Here is a 25,145-nt window from a genome sequence, read left to right as displayed (position 1 = left end):
CAACGCCAGGGTTGTGGGTTCGATTCCCACGGGGGGCCAGTATGGAGAAAAAATAAAAATAATAATGTATGCACTCTAGATAAGAGCGTCTGCTAAATGACTAAAATGTCAATGTTAATGTAGTATGCGCACGGCCTTTAGCACGCCCCCTTAACAAAGCCAAATTACCATTGGCTTTCATGGCACATCGTCACTGAGAAAGGCTGGCCCTGAGATAGAGCTAATTTTCAGGACTGTCTATCCACACGCAAACCAACATACAGCACTTGGCTTGATTACAACTGCCGTGTATTAGCAGTTCCTTCATATTTTAACGATTCATCTTTCTATTTCTTGTCAGTCAACGTCTATTTCTGAGCGTCACATAATTCACCTGCGGATTTTTTTTGTGCTGAGAAGTTTGCTGTTCTACAGTTTTATTACAACTTTTTTTTTTTTTTTAATCTTTTTTTATTTAGCTTCCTCTGTATTTTTCTGTATTTTTTGTCATGAAATTAACTTGAACGTATAGAACAGCAAATATAACTTCTGTCAAGGAAATACCTTTTATCATCTCCCTCCAAACGGACTGCAACAACAATGATGAACAAGAACGGGATGGTGACAAAAATTCACACGAGAATTAGGACCGATCCTTTCACGAGCAATTATGAGTTGCTTGGCAGAGAATTGGGCAGGTAAGTCGGATGAAATGTTTTATAGGTTACGTTACCCTGTTCAGATCATGAAATTATGAGCTATAATATATGTCTATGCGTGCTGCAGTGAGAAATAAACACGGGGAGGCAGGGGTAACACACTGTTCATTCTTTAAAGTGAGGAATTACAAATTGGAAATGTTTGTATTTTTCTCTCTGCACGTGCAAACGGGAATAAGTGAACATTTCACCGGGTCGGCCCAATGCGGATGAGTGGCAGTGGCGCTGACACTGCCATGGAGACTCTCGATCTGCGCCCATTAAATTGTTTTGTGTGGTTGGCTTTTTTTATTTTTTTTCTGTAAGGGAAATCTGTGGGATTTATTCTTCTTTGTGCGAGCTCTGAGATTTCTGGAATTTGACGTAAGTATAACCAGCCTGGTCTCATAGACTAGACGTAACATAGTAAACGTAAATCTGGTACACTTAAATTACTATGATATGTTACTTTTGGTAAGGTTACATAAAACAGAAGGTTACTTAAGGCAAAAATTAGAGGTTGCTTGGCCAGGCGTATAACGCGAACGTCTAGCATGTGTGTTGGATTCTCATCATGGACAACTTTAGCATTTTAGCAACTTTTTAACTATTTACTAGATTTTACATTTTAGTCATTTAGCAGACGCTCTTATCCAGAGTGACTTACAGTTAGTGAGTGCATACATTTTCATACTGGCCCCCCGTGGGAAACGAACCCACAACCCTGGCGTTGCAAGCGCCATGCTCTACCAACTGAGCTACAGGGGACCTAGCATGTCAGCCAACCCTTCCCCTAACCGTAACCCTTTCCCTGACCTTATCCCTTTCCCTAACTTGAACCCTTTAACCTAACGGTGGTGTAAAGTACTTAAGTACTACATAAGTAGTTTTTTGGGCTATCTGTACTTTACTATTTATATTTTTGACTCCTGTTACCGCACTACATTCCTAAAGCAAATAATGTACTTTTTACTCCATACATTTTCCCTGACACACAAAAGTACTCATTACATTTGAATGCTTAGCAGGACTGGAACAATTTTCAATTCACGCACTTATCAAGAGGTCATCCCTACTGCCTCTGATCTGGTGGACTCACTAAACACAAATGCTTCATTTGTAAATAATGTCTGAGTGCTGGAGTGTGCCCTGGCTATCGACAAATCAAATATAAAATTGTGCCATCTGGTTTGCTTAATATTAGGAATTTGAAATTATTTATACTTTTGATACTTAAGTATATATTTAGCTATTACATTTACTTTTAATACTTAAGTATATTTAAAACTAAATACTTCTAGACTTTTACTCAAGTAGTATTTTACTGGGTGACTTTCACTTTTACTTGAGTCATTTTCTATTAAGTTATCTTTACTTTTACTCAAGTATGACAATTGAGTACTTTTTCCACCACTGACTCCTAACCGTAACCCTAACTCCTAGCCTAGCGAACGTTAGCAGCTAGCCAACGTTAGCAACATCAAATTGGAATTCGTAACATATCAAACTTTTTGCAATTTCGTAACATATTGTACGAATTGCAATTCTTAACATATCATACAAAATGGATGATGGACAGCCACAAATTAATACATTCCATACGAAACGTAATTATTATACTAAATGGAGTGTTTGGATTTACTTACAGAATAATACGAAATTGGTATAACGAGGTATGTTGAATTAGGATAACAGCCTCTAATGCACAATTGCATGGGTAGATAATTCTGAAAGGTGTTCATGACAAATATTGTGGATAAATTAAGATAATTCACTCAGCTGTTTACCATTGACAGAAATTGTCTGTTCAGTCTACTTAACTGGGTGTGTCTCCCATAGACACCAATGTAATAGCAGCTGGGTCAGGTCTACGTACAGTAGTTCATTGACTTTCATTGAATCAGAAAAAACAGCGAGTGGTGTCTCACTCACTCTTCCGTCTCTGTTTATGATCTTGTAGGTGTTCTTGGGGGTCCACCTGACAACTGCGCAGGCGCATATTTTCAGTCACAATAAACATCATCATAATTATTTCTCTCTTATAGTCTGAGAACTGGTTTTGTTTTGGTATGTAGGCTACTTTTTATCATGGCTGATTTTACATGAGTAAGGACTTGAGTTGATAAATGCGCCGCTAAATCAACTTTGTTTTTCTATGGTGTTTTATTTTGGGGCAGATGGTATGTTGAATTACATTTACATTTACGTCATTTAGCAGACGCTCTTATCCAGAGCGACTTACAAATAGGTGGATTCACCTTATAGCCAGTGGGACAACCACTTTACAATGTTTTTTTTAAATTATTTTAATTTTAGTATATTTTTTATTTTTTAAATATTATTTTTTTGGGGGGGTGGGGTAGAAGGATTACTTTATCCTATCCCAGGTATTCCTTAAAGAGGTGGGGTTTCAAATGTCTCCGGAAGGTGGTGAGTGACTCCGCTGTCCTGGCGTCGTGAGGGATGAATTGAATGTTACTTAATTCTAAAACGGGACAATTTTTATGCTCTTGATACACATACAGTATCAACACTAGCACAAAAAATTTTCCTCCCTTTTGAATTCATCCCAGCCTCAAGCAGTGGCATGTGAAACTTATCTGATTCTCCTTCAATTGTTGTCAACTGAATTGAGATGTCAGAGGAGATGGCACCACACAACGTCCTCTGAATGCAAACAATTGTATCCTAAATCCCCATCTCTCCCCTCTTTAACTGCTACTGCCGTGGGGGCCCTCGGTGGCCCCTTTGCATTGGTAGAAGGGTGAATATGCGATGCATTTTACCAGCCCCAGTATTATTAGCATGAAATATGCTCTAACCATGTACCATCACCGCAAATCACTGGACTCAGAAGCTCCCTATCTCTATATCTCCACCATCCAAGGAATCTCTGGCACACACAAGTTATTAACACAGGAAGAGATGTTTGCTATTATTCTGTGTTTTCCAGGATCCAGACCATGCCTACAGCCTCATCCATGGCTGTTTGTTTGGGTTTGTTACAGTGGGCTATTTCCCTGCCAATCAGCCCTGTTTTGTCCTGGGGGTCAGGGTGGAGGATAACATGCAATTACCATCAGTCTCCCTCCGGCCCCCTGTTGTTCTCCACAAATCAGTGAGTGTGACCTACAATGCATTTGAACCCAGACACTAAAGTGTGTGCATTCCAAGGGGGTTGAATGGGGGGGGTCTCAGAGCTGTTAAACTCCCATTTAAAAAGCCAGTAGCCAGGCTACTTCTTCCCCAGGTCCAATACACATGGAAAATGTTTTAGTTAAAACCCATTGGGTTATTAAATCATCTAGACTTTGGTCATCACATCTCTTCTGTCTCGGGTGATGTTGTACCAATACCCCATGCACCTGTCCTTATAACTTCATGGGGAGTGGGAGACAGGGAGGTATTTCGTTTTTCTCTCTTTCCTGGATAGTATGCAGTCAGGGGGGTTAAATAAAGACTAATTCACTTTGCCAGTTGGTAGCAGCCAGATTTCCCTGTCAGACATCCTGGGCAAGCAGCCAGGACCTGGGGGGGCTGTTGGAGCTCTGAGCGAGCCCAGCGTCCTCTCAGCACCCCTTCCACCCCATCTCTCTCCTCCTCATCCTCCTCCCATTACCTCCTCGCCCCCACAACATCCTGAGATCTGGCCTCATAAATCCCATTAAATGCAGGAATGTGAGCTGTGTTGGATGCCAGGAGAGTAGCTTGTCAAGATTAGATGGCTAGTAGAAGAGGAATGGATCTCTCCCCTCTCTCTCTCTCCTCCACTGTGTGTGAGACCTTGTGGCCCCTGGTAAACCTGCTGGAGCGGATTTCACACCTTTCATGGCTTCTGAAATCTGCCCCTGACTGCTTCCCTTCAATGACCCTCCTCCCTCTGTAAATATGCTCACACAGATCAGGCATTTTGATAACCTAGAACTGTTTTGACTTTGAGTACAAGTTTTCCAAAGTTGACATGAAAGGTATTGACATTGAATTGGTTGGATCGGGTCCCTGTTACTAGGTCACATGGGTGTCCTCTGATATTTACTTGGCCTAGACTTTCACTTTCTTCACTATGATTTTGAAGGACAGCAAAGGGGTTGTCATGAACAAAAATGTGTGGGTTTCTGTGTCGTCTGAGGGGAGTTTATGAACAGGAAGAGGAACCCAGCCCGTACTGTGTGAGAGAGGCAGCTGAAGGCTATCAGCTGTCTGTGCTCTTCAGACATGAGTCACTCCCCTTTGAGAAACACAGACTCCACAGGAAAACCAGTTTCTCAGTTAGATTAGTGCCATCACCACCACAATAAGTTCCTGTGTTGGTGTCTATGCATACTGAATGAAAACTTCCTTTTATGGTCCCCTGTTGATTTGAAGATTGACACACCAAATACATGCAGACATGAAGCTGCATAATGATAGATCTGCAAATCAGGTGTTGGTGTGTCTGCATAATTGCCTTTTCTGTGGGATTTGGGATTTACACAGAATGTTAAAGACAACCTTCAAGTGGCAGACATGGTTTCTGTCAGTGTCTTTTAGAAGCAGCTTCCTACTCAAGGAGAAGGCTGAAAGTAATGTCTTCTCTCATGGTCCAGACATTTGAATTGAAGCATGTTGAATTTTATGTCTGTATCTACCTCGGTAACCCCTGTGCTCTGGTCTCTGGTGTGTTACTACAGACAGGGTGTGAAAACAGCAGAGTAATGATGGCCTCGTTTAGCAACCTTTGACCTGTTATCACCATCTTTAAAAGGCCTCCTGTTGCTCCTCAGCATCGCCTGGGGTTTCTTTTAATTTCATCTGCAGTTCCCAGCACAGAGGTAGCTACTCTGGGAATTGGCTAATTAAATAAGAAAGGCTATGACTTTGTCTTTTGATTTGGAACAATGTGCCCTAGCAATCCTCACTAGGGCTGGGAACCAGTGAGAGTGAAGAAAGGGAAAGGAGGAACAGCCCACAGGGAATGGGCTTGTGCCAGCTAACCTATCCAGGAGGAGTAGCAGGCTTTGGTTTACAGCACAGCCAGCCTGGAGAAAAGATGTGAGAAAATGACCGGCACCAAGCTGACACTCCCTCTCCATACAGACACTGCTTTTAATAGCAGAACCGTAGGGTGCCATTATGTCTACCTATGCAGTTTCCCTGAATGGTTGCCTTTCACTGCCAGGCTCTGTCTGGCCGAGACATCTGACTCCAAAGCAGTATCTGTGTCATATGTCAAGTAACATGGCAGAAACAGTTGAATCAGGGAAGTGAGGGAAGGCTGAAATTCACTAACAGGGATGTCAAAGGATTTGGTAAGTGAGGTTGCGGCCTCCAGTTTTTTTCAGGGGTTGGGAGGACTCCGCTGTGGCCTCCTGGACCCCCTTCCCTTCTCCCCTAGTCCAGCCCCAGTGAAGTGGGTGGTCCTGGTCCTAGAACAGGGGCTGCCATGTTTGCTGGTCAGCCTGTACAGGCCTTTGTGTGGCTGTCTGAGGAGATGCAGGGTCCTGCCAAAGGTCTGGGTGGAGGCGTTTGGGAATTCCATTTGTCCCCCGCTGCTGTCAGCTGTAAGAATGGGAAGTGTACAAGACTCCTTTATCACCCTGGGATGGACAGGATGGTGTTTGTGGAAGGCTGGACACAGTGAGGTGATTCTACACATCGGATTTCCTGCCCACACCCGCAGCCTGACCCGCAACACCTCTGCTGAATCCATCAATGTATGCAGCAGCAAATGGAATGCTCAGATGGTATTCTAGAATTGTGGTTGTACGTTCTTCTTTTCTTTTCTCTGTGCCTGGGGGTGGGGCTTGTGGACAGACAACAAGCCCAGCTGTTGCACTCTTCTCTTTATGTTGACTTTTAAAGAGTGCTATTAGTCTTATCAAACCACCTGCCTGTCCATAGAGCCACTCAGGCCCAACCGTCACTCCTATCTCCTGCCTGTCAGGCCCGCCACTGTGGAGGAGGAAGAGGAGAGAAGGATGTCTTACTACACTGTGAGCCTATTTACATTTACGTCATTTAGCTGACGCTCTTATCCAGAGCGACTTACAGTTAGTGCATACATTATTATTTTCATACTGGCCCCCTGTGGGAAACAAACCCACAACCCTGGCATTGCAAACGCCATGCTCTATCAACTGAGCTACCTCCCTACCTGCCATTCCCTCCCCTACCCTAGACGACGCTGGGCCAATTGTGCACCGCCCCATTGGTCTCCCGGTTGCGGCCGGCTACATCAGAGCATGGATTCGAACCAGGATCTCTAGTGGCACAGCTAGCACTGCGATGCAGTGCCTTAGACCACTGCACCACTCGGGAGACTTGGTGTGTTTAGCATCAGTCCTATATTGCATAACAATGGTAGATAACTCAATGTGTATCCCTCTGTTTTGTAATACCTCTCAGTCCACCTCTTCATTTTCCTTTTGAGGTGGTTCACACTTTCGACTAGTGGGCCTTTGTGGTCTTTCAGTGGCCTGTGCATCCCACCTAATGTAATCTATTTCACTGCACTGTAATTTTTTTTGCTTTATTGGTTGCATCATAATTGTTTGGAACTCTCAGTGCCGTAATTGCTGTTTGTCTCTCCCATGGCCAGAGTCAATCAATCAGATTACCGAAAATACATTGAAGACAACCAGATCAAATGTGTAAGCCTACTGTAAATGAAACCGTTAATTGTGTTTGTGATTATTCAACATATTCCTCTCCCCCACTATTTTTCTCTTCCCAGGGGAAAGTTTGCTGTGGTGAAGAAGTGCATTGAAAAGGCGACGGGAAAGGAGCACGCTGCCAAGTTCTTGAGGAAGCGTCGGAAGGGTGAGGACTGCCGCATGGACATCATCAACGAGATCGCTGTTCTGGAGTCAGCCAAGGCTAACCCCTATGTGGTGGCGCTGCACGAGGTCTACGAGACCAACTCTGAGATCATACTCATCCTCGAGTGGTGAGTGAACTCGTATGCATCAAAACGCAAAGACCATGGAAAACGTGGTGTGTCAGTGTACAGTATGTGAGTGTCTGTTTGAATCTCTGCACCACCCTTAGCTCATGTCGCCAGTGATGGGAGAAAATGCTGGTGATGGTAATCTAGAAGACCTTTTAAACTCTCCTTGCATGTTGATGCTCCACCACAACGCAGCACTGCCAGGAAAAACGGGATGAAATGATAAGGTTCCTAATGAGGGGGGAAATGAGAAACCATTATGCGCCATTTACCAAAAAAACTTTCCATCTCTGCAGGTTTTTCTCTGCAGGTTTCGAGGGGTTTTGATTGATGCGGTCACCTGAGTCAAAATGTATTCTGCTTATATAAAGCATGGGATTTTTTTATGTGATCTTTATTTCAAAACCGCATGTGAGATCTTGCGTAGACAGGATGTTGAGTGACACGAATGTCAGTGTGTTGTGTTTCTTCAGAAATGGTAGATTACATCTCTCCGGTCTACTTCCTGTGTTGCACACTTTCTGCTGAGAATGTAGCTGCCTGTCACTCAAGAGTTTCTCGCCTTTAAAAACAGCTGTGTGAACACGCACACGCATGCCTGCTTGAACCTTGTAACCTTATAAGGAAATTATAACTCCACTGTGGTTGGAAGCTGTGTTCATTGCCACATCTCAGATTCTTGTTACCTTGTCTGACTGTTGATTGTGTCAGTGTAGATGGACCAAATGACTCAATCTAGAAGATTTTTTTAGAGTAAGTATTTGTCACATTTTAAGGAAAGCTAACCTCAGTAAAATGGTTTCATCACGCTTCAAAGCACCTATTCCATCCAAACACAGGTGCACCAGTCAGCATCTGAGCTGCATCCATCTGATCAACGAAGCATGGAGGTCAGGGAGGAAGGAAAGGATCTGTCTGGTCTGGTGTCATATGGCCACTATCTAGCATCTGTGTCATGACTGTCCTCCATGACCACTCTGGTCTCATTCTAATTAGGAGCCAGAGAGAGTAATGAGCATCCTAATTATCCCCTAGCCCCATTACAGATAGACCACACCAACCAGTTAATCTAGAAGACCAAAAGACTGTCCCCTCCTGACCCTGGTCTGGTCATAAACCACCCACACACCCCCTCCTCTTCTCCATCCATTCCCATCCTAGACATGGAATGCTCCTGCAGAACAAAAGGTTCCCTATAGGGGGGTGGGGTTGGGGGTGTTTGGCCTTGGACCCCAGTGTGAAAGAGGAAGCGGAGCCACTAGTTTATGCCTGCAGGGGGGTCAGGGGGTCAGCTCTGCAGGGGCAGGCACTGGACCATAGCCCTGCACTAGCTGCCAGATAACGTTGCACTGGGCCAATGTGCATAATTTAGTGCCTTGACTTTGTTTTCCTTGTGCAGTCTTCCTTTGTCTGTCTGAAGGTTTTAGAGATTCTTATAGGCCTATGTTCATCCAGATCCCAGTATAGGTTATGGTTCCTAGTGAAATCCCCTACTAATTTGGTAATCTGCAGCTATTGAGATATGCTGTTGCAGCCTGTATGACTGTGAGCTCTTTGGCTGTTAAAGGGCTCTCTGACCTCAGCGTGGGCTAGGTTTGCTGCAAACCAGAGAATAATTTTCCATTTCCTGTGGGTTTACATATAAGCAGTTAGTAACGCTCCCAAAAGTAGCACACACACACACAAAGTAGCATGCGCATGCACACACTCATACTCACACATTGGTCTTCACATAGCCACAACCACATCCCCTCGCAACGTATGAGAAATGGAAGCGAGAAACTACATTTTAATAATCTGTAAATTTAAACCCGGTCTGCGCGAGTACCACAACCCCCACACATAATGACTAGTCTAAACGCAAACGCCACTTAAATGAGAAATAAACCTGCATCATCTCTGCTTAGAACGCATTCTGATGGTTGAATCATGAATGGTTTTCCATACTCTGGTCACAGTCCATGGCCTGCTTCTCATGGTGGTAAATAGTTGCAAGAAATACATTTTCTTAAATGGTTCTCCAACAAACATTATATTGTCATCTGTGTGTTCCCAACTCTCTACATGTCTTGTCAAAAAACAACAACATTGTGTTACCAGAGATCCAAACAACCCTCTAGGATGAGACAAAACATCTTACGTTTTTTGTCATATTGACAAATACAGTATTGTGCAGGTGCATTTATAGATTAACCAAGTCACCGGACGTTAAAGCTTTTCAAGGTCAGAGTACGCATGGCTAAGGTTTGGTCCAACCCTCACTCACTACATATTTGTTTATCATCTGGAAGACAATACAAGATACAAATGTTGTGAATACTGTACTTAGCCTTTTAACCTGAAAGAGGCTTTGAACTCATGACCCTGCTGTAAACTCTGAGGGAACTTCAGATAAGAGACACTCAATATCCTAACCAATTACAGGCAATCGGATCGTCTTGGGAATGGCAGACAGGCCCACAGATTGCCCGGCCAATCATAACCCTAGAGCAGCTTTAAAGCTTTACAGGGTATGTTTATGAAAATGTATCACTTTGACTCACTCTTGCTTGATCTTTCAGTGCTGATGGAATCATTCCTGAGGTAATTTTTTCTAGAACAGTTTTTCAGCCCCTCTGTAATTGGAAAGAGGGAGATGTTATTTTATTCTCCTCTGTCCTCTTAATTCTGCTTTCATCTTCAAGTGTAACGGTATCTGGGGTTTTTACGTGGGTATTGAGACATCTAACGTAACGTACATTTAAAACCTCACCTCCAGTCCATGTCAGCCATTTACCTTTTATTGTCACTTCAAATGTATGCAGTCCTCAGATAAGAAAATGTATTATATAGGAATCTTTGACACACATCTCCACTGTTTGGCATGGGCTGACCTTCATTTAAAACTGCAATAAAGTCTTCAGAAATCTTTTTAGGAACTAGTAAAAGTGTTTTTGAGGATGAGGGCTGGCTAATAAATTGTATTCCAATTCTCAAAATGGAAATGCCTCCTTGAAAAATGGTTTGTACCGAGTTCTCTTCGTTCTAGTAGGGTTTGATACATCAAGTCTCCTGTAATGGGGGATGAGTGTTGTCACAGCATAATCCCATCTAAATGATGACAACTCTGAAACCAGAGTATGTACTGTACTGAGTACACAATGCAGTCAACACACAGGCCTTGTGAGAAGTGATCAGTAGTAGGCTTTGAGATTGCGTCAATGGGCTCTCTGTTTAGTAGCTGGCCAGCAATAGTGTAATGTCTATTCCTGGAGATCTTAAGCCCAGACTAACCATGTTGGGTTGTGAGAATGCAGCCAATATTGTGAAGGACACACGTAAACACACACACTGTCCCACATGTCCTCTCATTGAGAGCTCATGGCTCATCTGTCTTCAGCTCATTCTCAAGTAGCTCTTTGCCTGCCCTCCGCCCAACCCTAATGTTATGTGGGTGACGGCTACTGTGAGTCTCTTTTGATGTGACTCTGCACAGTTCTTCTCTAATGTCTTAAATGGATGGGAAACCATTCCATGTCATCTGTCTGCTGACTGACAGTGGGGAGACTGATCCATTGAGGCATAGAGGGAGAAATTAGACCATACAAACATGACGGCAGGAGACATATCAGATCTTTCCAAAGTGCTTGGAGAGTATGTCCTCAGTCTGTTTAATTTCTACAGGATGGCTCTTGTTAGTACTAAAAGCCTTGTCACCTCCTTCCAGATGAGAGTTTATGAAAGTATTTTGGAGGGGATCTTCGTTTCCGCCTATTGGTAGTTAGTTCAAACGGGGAAAGGATGGGGTGGGATAATTAGACCTATTTGACTGATTTAACAAAAATCAATTGTATTAAATTGAGACCCAGCACATGGAACAGACGAATAATGGGTGGCACGATCAGTCAGCTTTTTTTATCATGCAGTTGTCAACAAGCATAAATCAAAGCCATGCTTACAATGACACACTGATGTCTCATTTCTCCTCTAACCCCCAAAACCGGTATTACTATGCCTGCTATGCGCATTTGGTATAAATGTGTACTGTAGGGACTTTGGTTTGAATGGTGCCCTTGCTTCCTTCAGTGGTCTTCCACCAACTCTTTTTTTTGGGGGGTGTTTGGTTGGATTTGGGGTGTTTTCAGCAGGTGGGGTGGGGGAAAGGTCAAGAGACGCCCAGTATTAAATGTGTGGTGCCCCAAGCGAAAGAGGATTTATATGGCCCAAGGATTGATATCTAGAGAAATCCAGAAAAACAGAACCTCATATTTTCACAGCTGAGGACAGTAAAGGGGAGGGTGCAAGAGTGCGAGGCTAACCAGGGATTGGGTGGTGTTGTTATGTAACTGTCATGCCCGAGCCATGGTCGCAGATTTCCTCTCAAGATAAAAAGCATGTGTGCTGACCAAATCCCCCACACATGGCTGTGCTATTTGGCAACCGTCCTCTCTCCAGGCTTTTCATCTGCTTTGGAGAAGCAGCCAACACAAATCTGCAATGTCCTGGATGTCATTGCTTACCATTGTTACACAAGGATTGACAAACCAGGAATTTGCCTCTACACCATATCATTTTGTAATTAGCCTTTCTATTTTCAAAGTGGATCCAAAAAATAGGATAACCCCACTCATCCTGAGCAGTTAGGAGTAGATGCCCAGATTGGATGAACTCCCAATTTTTGGGGAGCGACACAGTGGTGTGGGGATTATCCCTGCAATTTAGTGTTCTACATGTTACTATGAAACTATGGGATTGTTTCAGTGTGCTGTCACTGTCTCAAGTCTTAGGTAACTCTTTATTATACAACAGGGCTCTCTAGTTTGATAGATTTGAAATTATTTCCCCTTCGTTTTGTTTTTGACTTATCTGATCTGGAATGTGTGTGTGTGTGTGTGTCTCTGGAGCCTTATCCGGGGCTGGCACTGACTGAAATGGGTCCTCGTAGCTCGAGTCAAAGCTGAGGTCAGGGAGGCACAATTTTTCTTCTGATTTACGGGTGGGACCGTTGGAGCGCCACAGACAGGAGTCACATGCGGTGGATGTGGAGCACAGACCCTGTTCCCAAGCCCAAAGTACAATAACCACAGGGCCAGTATATAGTACAAAACCACTCCCTGTATATAGCCTCCCTACTGTTATTTTATTTTACTGCTGCTCTTTAATTATTTTTCATTTTTTACTTATCTATTTTTTACTTAACACTTATTTTTCTTAAAACTGCATTGTTGGTTAAGGGCTTGTAAGTAAGCATTTCACTGTAAGGTCTACACCTGTTGTATTTGATGCATGTAGCAAAAAAAAATAGAGTTGCGTAACTTAAAAAAGAAAAATCCCGGGCTAGGGCTTGACACACTGTTCACTATGAATGTGATAACGGGATAGGTGTGGGATTGACATTGTCGATTTCCAGTGTAAGGGTGTACACTATTCATGAGTGTGAAAGCTTTACAATGCATAATCAGCAATCAATCACAGCAGCCCAAGCAAAAACTACAGACATAATAAACATGTACTTTGTTGTTCATCTCATCACTATGAGCTCGATTTTGATCCTCCATTGCCTCTGTGTTTTCCAGTGCTGCCGGTGGAGAGATCTTCAACCAGTGTGTTGCGGACAACGACGAGGCCTTCACGGAGAAGGATGTGATCAGGTTGGCCAGACAGATCCTCACCGGCGTGGCCTGTCTGCACCGCAACAACGTGGTCCACTTGGACCTGAAGGTCAGTAGAAAGCTAGTCTCGGCACCCAGAACCAAATCAGCGACTATTTCCGGCTGTCAAAGCGAGGGACTAGTATAAAAACAGGGCATCCCTGTAATGGGCGACTGTTTATCAACTGCCATATTTCGCCCCTTAAGCAATGAGAACCCCTTCATGTGGCAGAGCAATAACTCTCCCTGTACATGGGACATGTCTAGCAAATAAAGACGCCCATCCAAGTTACTCAGTTAGCTTTTAACGAGTGACAACTGTTTTAATGTGAAGGCTGCATAGTTTTTGTCCTGGAGTCCCGCTCTTACAAATGAACCCTGTCAGGGTCTGGTTTCTCTCTGTAGAACTTATGGAATTTTTCAGTAAAATACTGCAGGGTTGTGTAACAAAAGACAGAACAAAAGCTGTAAGTCTTATAGGTTTGTTTTGTCTGCCCAGCGACAACAAAAACATAAGTGTTGTTGATAATGTTTTGGAGCGTGTTAGAACTTGGCATGCGGAATATGAAGAAACCCTCCTCTGATCCAGCGTGTTTATGAGCAGGGTTTTATTTTATTGGCTCGCCATCTTCCTTTTCTCCTCCCCCAGTGATAGACAGTATTACATCTATTCCTGGTGAAATGTCTCAGACTCTGGTCTGTCTCTGTCTTGCTCCTTCATTTATCCCAGATGTCCTGGCCAAAGGCTCCAGGCCAGGAATCTAGCCAGTATGACCCGGGGGTTAAGCATTTTACATGATATAGGAGCCATCTAATCTGATAGGCCCTCCAAGACATTCCACCTTTTCTAGGAATCATCTAATAGCCTGAGGGGATGAACCTGGTTTAGTGATATTGATGTAACCAAATTTAATCCCTCTGGGGCTGTACACTATGGGTTTGGCTTATTCACGTTGAGGTAGATTAGACTCTTTAGTGGAAAGCCTTGAGTCTCAATGACTACTCAACAACTGATTAACTATCTATCAAGCATGGAATGTGACCTCTGTCTGTCAATTAACTTACCATGCACTCTTTAGATTTGGTCTCATCTGTCTCGGTCTCTCCCCTTAGCCCCAGAACATCCTGCTGACCAGTGCCATCCCACTGGGTGATATCCGCATTGTGGACTTTGGCCTGTCCAGACGCATGGACAGTGTGACAGAGGTCAGAGAGATTCTGGGCACCCCGGAGTATGTGGGTGAGTTCTGGCTTCTGCAATCGGTCTATATCAATAAGGAAGATGGATAACCAATTCTTCTTAACTTCAGGACTGTAAAATGTTTATCAGGACTAATTGGTGTTGTCTATTGCTATCCCAGCTCCAGAGATCCTGAACTATGAACCCATCAGCACAGCGACAGACATGTGGTGAGTATGAGCTAAAGGGACAATGTCCGCCAACATTTAATGTGCCAAGCAGATATCAGCTAGTGTCCTCAATACATCTCGGTTTTACCAGAAGCCATAAAATATTGATATCACCCGCTGAAAGACATGTTAATGATTTCTACAGATTAACTGAAGTAATGCATCGTCAAACAATCTAGTGTTTATAATAAAGCCAGCTCCACAGTGGAAATCTGAGAAAAATACTTAAATCTGCTTCTTTCCTATGTCTTGTAGTCTGACACCTTTCCCTCTTCCTCCTCCTCTCTCAGGTCCATAGGGGTCCTGACCTACGTCATGCTGACGGGCGAGTCTCCGTTCCTGGGGGACAACAAGCAGGAGACCTTCCTGAACATCTCCCAGGTCAACGTGGACTACTCCCAAGATGCCTTCGAGGGCGTCTCCTCTCTCGCCATTGACTTCATCAAGACCCTGCTGCTCAAAAACCCCAGGTGAGTCAAGACTCAATTAGTTCAGTTCCACAGCCTGACAGATGGATGTCCTCCAACATGACCCATAGTGAGTTCAAGGCTAATTAACACATGAATGATGTAATTCATACTGCTGCTTGCGGCACATCCTCATTAAAGGTCTCCCAATGCGTGGTAATGTAAATAAATAATTTAATATAAGGATACTGGTCCTTGTTACATTTAATCTATTAACACATTCTGTGTCGTCACTGTCACCATCTGATCAAGTGTTCCAGCACAGAAGGGCTAGATACTGTATGTCACCATCATGTCTCAATGAAAAACAGCAGCAGTCTATCGCTGTGATCCAGGGCCATAATCTTCACTCTATATAATTTAATTGCTGCAAATGATTGGCGGTATAAAAAAGTGGAAAAGATTCCTGCGTGTCTGAGTAATCCCAAAGAGGGGAAAAGGCTGGGATGGAAAAGTGGCCTTTGGTGGTTTTTCAAACAGACTGTCGGGGGGGGGAAAAGTGTCTGGGGGAAGGGGAAGAAGTTGTATAACTGCATATTTGTCACCTTTTTTACCTTTGGCTTTCCTTTACATATATTTACATGAGCTATTTCAGTTTTACTTTCAAAACATATTAACAGAAGCCTTAAAGTCCTCGCTGCCTAGACATTGATGATTGATTTGAGATCTGACACTCATCCTATCTATATCTGTGTGTCCACAGGAAGAGAACCACTGCAGAGGAGTGCCTTAACCACCCCTGGCTGAATGGGCCAGCTGACCCCTACACCCAGCTCCACGCCAGCTCTCTACCCTCATTGGACGAGCCTGAGACCAGCCAATCAGAGTCTGAGCCTGAGAGCCCGGCGTCCTCCCCAGAGCTGGAGAGCATGGGTTCGTACCTGACGTGCCCCGGTCAGGGGGACCTGAAGACAGGTCGCAATGCCTTCTCCTTCACTTCTGAGCCCTTCCCCACACGGCCAGAGATCCATAAGGAGCTCATCTGCTGAGGGAGGGCTCTGCTAGACACTGTGTAGTGACTGACTGGACTGCTGTCATAGAATGGACACTGTCTGGGAGCCAGTGAGGCCTGGTCTGGCCCGATGCAGGGCCTCCAGCTCTGTTTGACTCTGTGTGCTACTGCTGTGATAGGTCTATGAGCTCAGCTGATCGTGTGCAGTAAATCCATGCGTGTTTGATGCATGTTACCCTGTGCTCATAGTGTGCTGATGCGTGGCATCTGGTGACGAGACACACTTTAATGCATGTGTAGTGAGGGTACTGTAACTGTATGAGTGGTGTGAATGGAAGGAGTGGCCAGGTCTTTGTGCTCTGCTATGAAGACTAGAACAGTGGGACTGACTTCATCCATCCATCACTTGGTCTGGTCTGCACTCTCAGTAAAGGAAGTCCTGCTTTGTCCCAGGCTGGGTTGATCCCATGTTGGCCCTCAACCTCGCTCTCACCTTGGCTCCCCTTCACGTTCCACTCCCTAACTGACCTTTGAACCAGGACTTCTCCTCTCCTTTGTGAGGACGTGACTGTTCACCCTGAGAGGAATTGACGTCAGCCAACAGGAAGTTGGAACCACTTTGCTTTTGTTGAGGTCTGAGCCTTAAATGCCTTTCATGATGATGTTGATTATGAAGGATGCCTATGTGGTTAGACAGATGCCCCTAGTTGAGATTCTGCCTATGCAGCAAAGGAGAACTAACTGACTGACTGTTAGGGGAGTGCCCTCACAGAAACCAGTCAGAAGGGTTAAATAGTCTGCTCTGATTTTGTTTGTGTTCATATGACCACTTCATGCCCCCAAACATAGAAAGCCATCTCAATCGCCACATTTAATTAAATCACATCCTTTGTTTAGTTTAAGGACAATCTTGATGTCAATTTAAAGCACTTTCTATTTTTAAAATGAACTTCACAAATGGTCAAAGTAATAACCAAAGTCTTGATGAAATGGCTCAAAAAGCACAGTTTAGTTGAATGATGAATTAAGACACAAATGTACATAGCCACTTCCCACCATCTATTGTTAATATTTTTGCATCGTTTCCACCAAGTGCCATATAATTCACCTGTTGTGTTGATGTTTCTGTTTATACTTGTAAGAACATTTTTGCTATTGTTGCACAATTTCCATGCACTCATGTTTGAAATATCAGTTTGCCATGTTGGATATGTCACAATATATTTCCTTTTCTTCAGGCTTTGTGAACAGATGTTTGTTTTGAAGGGGAAGTGCCTAGGATACAATGACATCACAATAATTTGAAATTGTGGCGTTAATGACAGTTCAATGATTTGTAACCAATTGAAAGGCTTTGTAGAAAGCTCCTTGGGATATGTGGTGTTTGAGAGTGAAGAGAAATTACTCTTGAGGACTTCTAAAAAAGTACTGAAGTGTATATTGTTTGATAGTGTAAGAATAATCTGTAAAAAATATTTTAAGATCCATAATGTGTGAACATTTTTATTATTATTGTATGGCTCTTCTTTTTCTTTTTTTTTCTTGACTGTACTTATGACTTTCATTCCTGGTTTCTGCTCATGAATTTCAGGCAGGTTTGCACTTGTGTCCAGGCGGACGTTACATTGAAATGAATAAATGTTGATGACATGCCTCGCAAAAATGTATCAAAGAACAATAAATGTACATTTTGTATTAAACTATTCATCTTGATGAATTTACTTCATTTGTGGTCTGTTAGACATGGAACAACCAAGTGTTATTTTCCCCATCTATACACTCACCACTTCGTCTTGCTGTGCCCTCAACCACAAAGCTCTAGTCTAGTCAGAATGTAGTTCCTTGTACAAAGGACCAGGGAACCATTGTGATCCTTTTTAACCTGATGGTCTCTTCACTGGAAAGACATTCCTCAGACTACAGTATCTTTAGTTTACACTTAAGACCATTTCCCAAGTTTCTGTCTTTCCTGTTTTGGTCTTTTTGGGGAAACAAGTTAAATGTAGCAAGAAGAACTGATGGGTTTCCAGAAATATCTAGCCACTCTTTACAGGAAATACCAGTGTCACTTGAAAAGGGACATGCTGCGACGGTTTCTTCACTGGTACACACACACCCACCCACAACTCTTACACACACACACACACTCTGTCTCCCTTGTTTACTTGCAGCAGGTTGAACAATGTCCCTGTATGCCAATGTTCTGGATTCTTGCGTTAATGTGCTCTTCCTCTGAGGGTCGGCACTGGGCCCAGTCCAGCTAGCTCCACTCAGGCTTTTGGACGGATGGACAGACGGGCCCTGCCTGGAGTGACCGCTTCCCTGAATATCCTGCTCCTCAGACCTGTGGAATGCAAGAAATGTTAGTAACACTTTCCTTCAACCTCCCTCTCTCTCCCTCTCCCTTTCTTTAGTCACCCTTGTTAATATAACCTTTGTTTTCTCGGCAGGAGTGTCTCTGTTTGACTCCGTTGCTATATGTACACCCCTACCAACCCCATACACACATTCACACCCTCGCACGCACACATTATGCAAGCCATGACTGCGATAATAGTCATAGCCTATGTTGAAAGTTCTGGCTGGGTTTCACACAGTTGCACGATCATTTTGTCCTCATATTTATCTGGAAGACAGCCATTGTGAGAGGATTTAAAACTAATTCAGGTATAGTTATATCAAGACCAAAGCCTTCGCGGAAGAACTGCAGCTGAAAACCAGTGGACCAATACAAATGAAAATAATAAAACAGAGCTTCCATAGACACTAAGATAACCTGCTCTCTGCAAAGAGTAGTGGTTTTTCTATCGTTGATCAGTCTTGGCCATTTCTTTCTACCAAAGCAGGACATAACAAATTGATTCAGTGATCTGTTACAGCATCTAACTCATCTCTATGAACCTTCACCCTCACATGTCCAGCGAAGATTATGTTGGTAGTACTCTGTGTGTGAACTGTGTTGCTGATGTACAAAACAAAATGTGCCTGTTCTGTTCGGAAAATGTCAGACACATCTGGATTCTAAATCGTTCCTGCTAAAAGCAGCCAGCGAGCTTTTTGATTCCTGGTAACCAAGCATCCTAAAACAGTTGTCACCACCTGGAGCCTCCCAACCTTGATCCCCGAGTTGAAAATATGGAACAGGGAATCCGAAACGCAGAACATGTGGGGAAGAGGAGGAATCTTTTGTCTTCCCATATAGACACCATTGACTGAACTCATCACCAGTTACAAAACCAAGGTTGACCATGTTTGACAACAGGTTTGAATTTGGGATATGGACCACTGGACCGGTATTCATTTGAATTGTTTGAGCATAGGGCAAATACTATGCAAATGGTGGTGGACTTTGTTTCAATAAGACATGCTTTTATAAATCCAGTATGTGTTCTGAACACACTATTCAAATGCAGGGAAGAGATCGTATCAATATGACGTCATGAGAGATCGTCCGTATGAGATTAGTGTGAAGGCTGTTTGTATGAAAGACCAAGCCAACACATGGCTCACCATTCTCTATTTAATTACTTAAGGCCATTTAGCAGCTGACATCATGAGAATAAAATGGCCCACTCTTTTCTTTTATACACCTGCCTACTTATTTCTCACTTTTCTCTCTTTTTGTTTGTCTTTATCCGTCACGTTTCTCTGGCGCTCTTGCATTTGCCACGTCCTCTCCAATCTCTAGATCTCTCAGTCAGTCTTTCAGCTTTCCTAGAAGCTGCTCCCTCACACCTTACATAATGGGGAAATTCCTTTATGCTTATGTCCCTGATTAAAGTCTCATTATGGTGTGACCAAGTTGATGTCAGAGCAGTCAAGAGGGGGATCACAAAACATCCCTGCTCAGGGGCTTGGAGGCTCGGCTACCTTGGGATACTCCCCCTCTCCACCCAACCCCCTTTACTCTCTTCTCTCTCAGGACCTGCTCACCTTTTAAGTATCAGAACTTGTATCAGTTTGACAAGCTTTCTATGTGAACAATTATCAAGGCATTGTTAATGGTACAGCAATTACATTCCAGTGAACTTTCTGTGCCATGTTGTTCAATAGGCAAGCCTGTCAAGCTATCAACTCCTAATCACATCACATGGCATTCCATTCCCCACGCCCAGACAAATGATCCAACAGTGTTCCAGCAAATGACTCTAGTTGCCCTCTAGTAGTGCAAGTGTAGCCTACAACATTGACAGTTCATTGACAGACCAATTAATCTGGTATGTGCCTGTTTGTCTGGCCCTCTCCAATTAGTTGACTTGTTGTGTTACATTCCAGCATTGACCTCAGTACCTCATGTCATCAAGTGCAGTTCTAGGTGTCCAGACCTTCACATTCAGTAACTAGAAAATATACGCAAAAGGTCTGTCTATATCTATGTTTAAATATAAGTATATTATCCAAAGGCCTGGCATGTTGTGATAAATGCCGGGGACAAGCAACCTGATCATGTAGAAGACAAGACGCCATCATAGGAGACAGAAAAGACTCACTGAGACAAGACCCAGAGGTTCATGTCTTTGTGTTTCATGGACAGTAGTGTTTCCTATTGATAACAAGACCAACCATGCACATACCGTACTGCTCCTCAAATGTGTAGTGACGTTCTGCTTGTGTCCTCTATAGATATCAACTAAGACAAAATATAGAGAAAATTGCTTTCACAAGTTAGTCCCGCTTTGAAGAGAGAGAAAAATAAACAATTTTCAGAGAGCACAAAGCCTTTCCTAACCAAGTTAATATGTTTCTCATTGCGAGGCATTCTTAACCGAGACATTGAATGCCTTTGGTTAAGCACAGCTATTTATTATTTCCCTGGAAAAAGCTTAAGAACAACAAAAGCATTCTAAACAAAGAGTTGCCAGGTCAGATGGCTGATGTTTTTTCTCCGTCTGTGGCAACTGTATCCTGCCACAACATGGAAGAGGCAGGCAGCGCTGGCAGAGATGATATTATCAAACTTGGTGATACTCAACTCAGGGTGAACTTCTCAACTTCAACTCAAGACCTTTGAAAAGGCCCCAATCAAAACAAGAGGCACAGCTAAGCCAGTCCTTATAGGGTTCATTTTCTGTGTGGTGGGTAAGCTCACTGAGAGCAATAAAAATACTGCCAAATACAGTTGTGTGGACTGGAGTACTGTATACACATACACACACACACACACACAACACATGAACACTGACACGAATACATGCAGATACACACACGCAGGCACACACAGTGAACTCTGTGGGCTCGTTGTGACTCTACTAGCTCGTAAGTGAGTCCAGTGTTTCAGAGTGAGGGGGTACAGAAATGATTCTGGTGGTCTGGATCATTCAGAGCTCTTAGTCATTTCCATCCCAATCACAACATGAACACTGCAGCCCTGTTCACTTCAGCTTTTGGGTTCTGGTGTTGGGGAATGGTCAAGTACACAACCCGCTCTCTAGCTGCTATTGGCTGATACTGTTGGTCTTTCCCTCCTCCCCCGGCCTATCTCATGCTCCAACTATCTTTCTCAGTACCTCTCTACCCTGTGACTTCTTCTACTCTGCTTTTAGCTGTCAGCTTCCTGGATTTAATTAGAAGTTATGACTTGTAATTCTTCAGTGACATTACATAACTGCAACTTGGTGTACCCATGTGGGTTGAGGATCAAATACTATTTGCCATGATGTTTCAGCTGGTGGCTGGCATTAGCTGTTTTTCGTTCTGGTTTGGTGACATAACTGTCATTTTTGGTGACAATGAATGGTGACAATGATATGTGATGATATGATGCTCCTGGCAGCTGGTAATACTGCTTCTGTTCTGGACTGGAGGGTGTGTTGATGATGAGGTAGGGGAACCAATAAACGTATGTTCTTTCAGTTTAGGACCAGCTGATTTATCAGGATGCCAGGGAAGAACCTGTTGGAACCCTTTGAGAATAGCGCTGAGAAGAAAGGCTGCCATCGTTTCATTTATGTGTCTGCAGCTTCTTCTTCCTCTGCGTTATGTAACTCACTCCCACAGAGGTGTGTTTGTGTATGCATGTGTAATGACGTCATTAGTGTCCGATTTTCATATTGTGTGAAACTTCCTGATGTAATCGGCCTGATGTAATCGGCCAAAAACCCGCTGAAAACATTGGCGAGGTCAGACAGGTCGTGGAAAAGTGTTTCACTAACAATGTTATCAGAGCTCTTAGCAGTAATAACCACTATCGTGAGGAAAAGCCCTAGCCCTCAGAATAGAGGGTTTCTCTGAACCGGCCTCACCTGGGCATTTAATATACCTAATGTACCTGTCACTCACATGTCTAACGCTCTTCTTTATCATCTAATCTGTCTCTCCGACTCTACCCTCTTTCACTATCCGTCAGTTGTGCCAATTCAAGTTTCAGGAGTTTTGTCTTTAACCTATCTCAGGCTAAAATGACAGACGGTACATTATTTAAGTTTAAGAGGTAGCTACTGCTGTGGGGAAAGAGAGGGGCCTTCAGAGGAATGTCAAGAGGTAAGTGGCGTAGTGGTCTAAGGCACTAGAGATCCTGGTTCGAATCCAGGCTCTGTTGTAGACGGCCGCGACCGGGAGACCCATGGGGCGGCGCACAATTGGCCCAGCGTCATCCAAGGTAGGGGAGGGAATGGCCGGCAGGGATGAAGCTCAGTTGGTAGAGCATGGTGTTTGCAACGCCAGGGTTGTGGGTTCGATTCCCACGGGGGGCCAGTATGAAAAATGTAAAAAATAATGTATGCACTCACTAACTGTAACTCGCTCTGGATAAGAGCGTCTGCTAAATGACTAAAATGTAAAGGTAGCAAGTCCTATAACTCCCAGGACAAATTGTCTTGTCCTTTCTCCTCTGTTATTTAATGGCAAACAAACAGGAGAGACTTTTGATTTCTTGAATCAAAGTTCATTTCTGTTTTTGAGTCAGATATTTTACTTGACAAATACGTATTCTAAGACTGGGTCAGTCATCCTGGTCAAAATGGGTCATATGCTATGGTTAGGCCATGTTCCCACAGTCAGCGTGATACATTTTTATTCTGTAATTCAGACCATTTTACTCCCATTACTAAGTAATAGCTGTGGTTTATAGTGGTGCCTTTGATTAAAGCTAGAATAGGATTTCTCCATAATGTCAATGTGCCTACAACTCAGACAGTAGAAGCAGATGAACATTGCCATGACTAAACAACAACTGGGGCTAGAATTCTATTGGATACAATGTGTGCAGCCAGTTTGTCACCTCTAAGAACCTTGTGGTTGGCTGAGCAAAGGGAAAACATATGCTGACCTAAAAAAAAGCATAGGATCAGTCGAATTCCGAGTCACAGTTTGTGGTAAACGAAAAGAAAAAAAACTTCCATGAGTCTGTCAAGAGGATGTTGAAGGGGTGTTAGAATCAGTGCTAATGAGTTAAGCAAGGCACACAATGTTCCAATTCCATGCTAGAGGACACTGCCGTCCCTATAGACATGTGTACTGTACACACGTGTATAAAAATACACACTATGCAAATACTGTTATTCAACAAAATACTGTCAACAGATAACAATTTTGGACTTTGAAACAGGGGGGGGGGTGATTTGTGAAATTCCTCATCCCTTTAACTACCACAGAGCTGTGACCATGCACATATTTGTACCTAATTGATTAATATCACATCTTGAGCCTGTAAGTCCATATCTCTTACTGTACCTGGATCAGTGGATGTGAAGAGATTTGAGAATCAGAGCCAGTACAATTACAACAGCTGTAAAAACATATTTTGACCAAGGAGAAATCTCTTATAACCATACTAGAAAAAGAACATTCAAAGGGAGATTATTTCTGGTCAGTTAAAGAACACTGTATATTTAAATTAGGTAAAGGAGCAAAATAATAAACTCCTTCTTACTTTCTGCTTTGAAACATGACCAACGGGGGGACCCTGGTAATGTAAACACAGTGGGGGTTTTAGGCCTCTTACGCAAGCCAGCTCTTACTGCTGCTTATCCATGACACGCTGGGAAATAAAGTTGTAAAAAAAAAAAAGTAAGATAAATAAAGAACTATTATTACTTTGTGCTGTTATGGCGGATGGGGGGATAGTGTTGAGGGCCCTAGAAGAAGAAAAAAAAAACATTGTCAGGAGAAGAACACAGTGTTCCCTCTTTCTCCCAGTGTCTCAGGACTACTCTTTAAAATGACACTTTACAGTACCACATGGTTCAGAACCACACTAGCCTCAGGGCCACACCATGTAGACAGAGACCCCATAGACATAGTTAAATTGAGGAGCAACTCTACATGCCTTCCCCTGTATGTTGTCCTTGTTATTCCTTGAGATAAACCAGGTCAGGTTTAATTATGGCGGCAGGTAGCTTAGTGGGTAAGAGCGTTGTGCCAGTAACCGAAAGGTCGCTGGTTCTAATCCCCGAGCCGACTAGGTGAAAAATCTGTCGATGTGCCCTTAAGCAAGGCACTTAACCCTAATTGCTCCTGTAAGTCGCTCTTCTGCTAAATGTATAATAAATAAATAAAATTATGGGATGGGGGGGAGCCTCCTATTTTCAAGTTGTCGTCCACAGGCTTAGAGGGCCAACGTGACTCTGAGCTAGCTGTGCAACAGGAGAAATATCTAGTGTGCACTGAAGATGTTTGGTGTAATAATATCATAACACAATCCCCTGCCATAATAAGTCTTAATCATGTCAATCCATTATGCAATGAAAAGTGGCTTTACTATAAGAAAATACCCATTATGTGAGAGTGGATGTTGATGTGCTACAGTAAGTGCTTAGCCGTTTCTGGACTAATTTCATTTTGGTTAGCACGGAGCTTTAAGATATCACGTGCCATCCCCACAGTCCACATGTAGAGCAGGTCATTAGGAGAATTGATCTGTCACAGACGTTTTGGTTAGCACGGAGCTTTAAGATATCACGTGCCATCCCCACAGTCCACATGTAGAGCAGGTCATTAGGAGAATTGATCTGTCACAGACGTTTTGGTTAGCACGGAGCTTTAAGATATCACGTGCCATCCCCACAGTCCACATGTAGAGCAGGTCATTAGGAGAATTGATCTGTCACAGACGTTTTAGCTGATGTTCTTAAGACCTTTTTACAC

General features: G+C 43.3%; 1 protein-coding gene across 2 annotated transcripts; it reads left to right on the top strand.

Moving 5' to 3' along the window:
• Window positions 1–252: 252 nt before the first annotated feature.
• On the top strand, window positions 253–17,774 carry LOC121550810 (serine/threonine-protein kinase 17A-like). Of its 2 annotated transcripts, XM_041863172.2 has the most exons (7): window positions 253–677; window positions 7,390–7,602; window positions 13,158–13,302; window positions 14,346–14,472; window positions 14,594–14,642; window positions 14,933–15,112; window positions 15,813–17,774. In XM_041863172.2, exons 1-7 carry the CDS (start codon window positions 580–582, stop codon window positions 16,096–16,098), a joined length of 1,098 nt encoding a protein of 365 aa, XP_041719106.1. In that variant the 5' UTR covers window positions 253–579; the 3' UTR covers window positions 16,099–17,774. The 2 variants fall into 2 exon arrangements, with proteins under 2 accessions (XP_041719106.1, XP_041719107.1); XM_041863173.2 differs by lacking the exon at window positions 7,390–7,602.
• The last annotated feature ends 7,371 nt before the right edge of the window (window positions 17,775–25,145 follow it).

The sequence above is a fragment of the Coregonus clupeaformis genome, chromosome 35, assembly GCF_020615455.1.
Source record: "Coregonus clupeaformis isolate EN_2021a chromosome 35, ASM2061545v1, whole genome shotgun sequence".
Lineage (NCBI taxonomy): Eukaryota > Metazoa > Chordata > Actinopteri > Salmoniformes > Salmonidae > Coregonus > Coregonus clupeaformis.
This window is presented reverse-complemented; position numbering and strand designations above follow the sequence as displayed.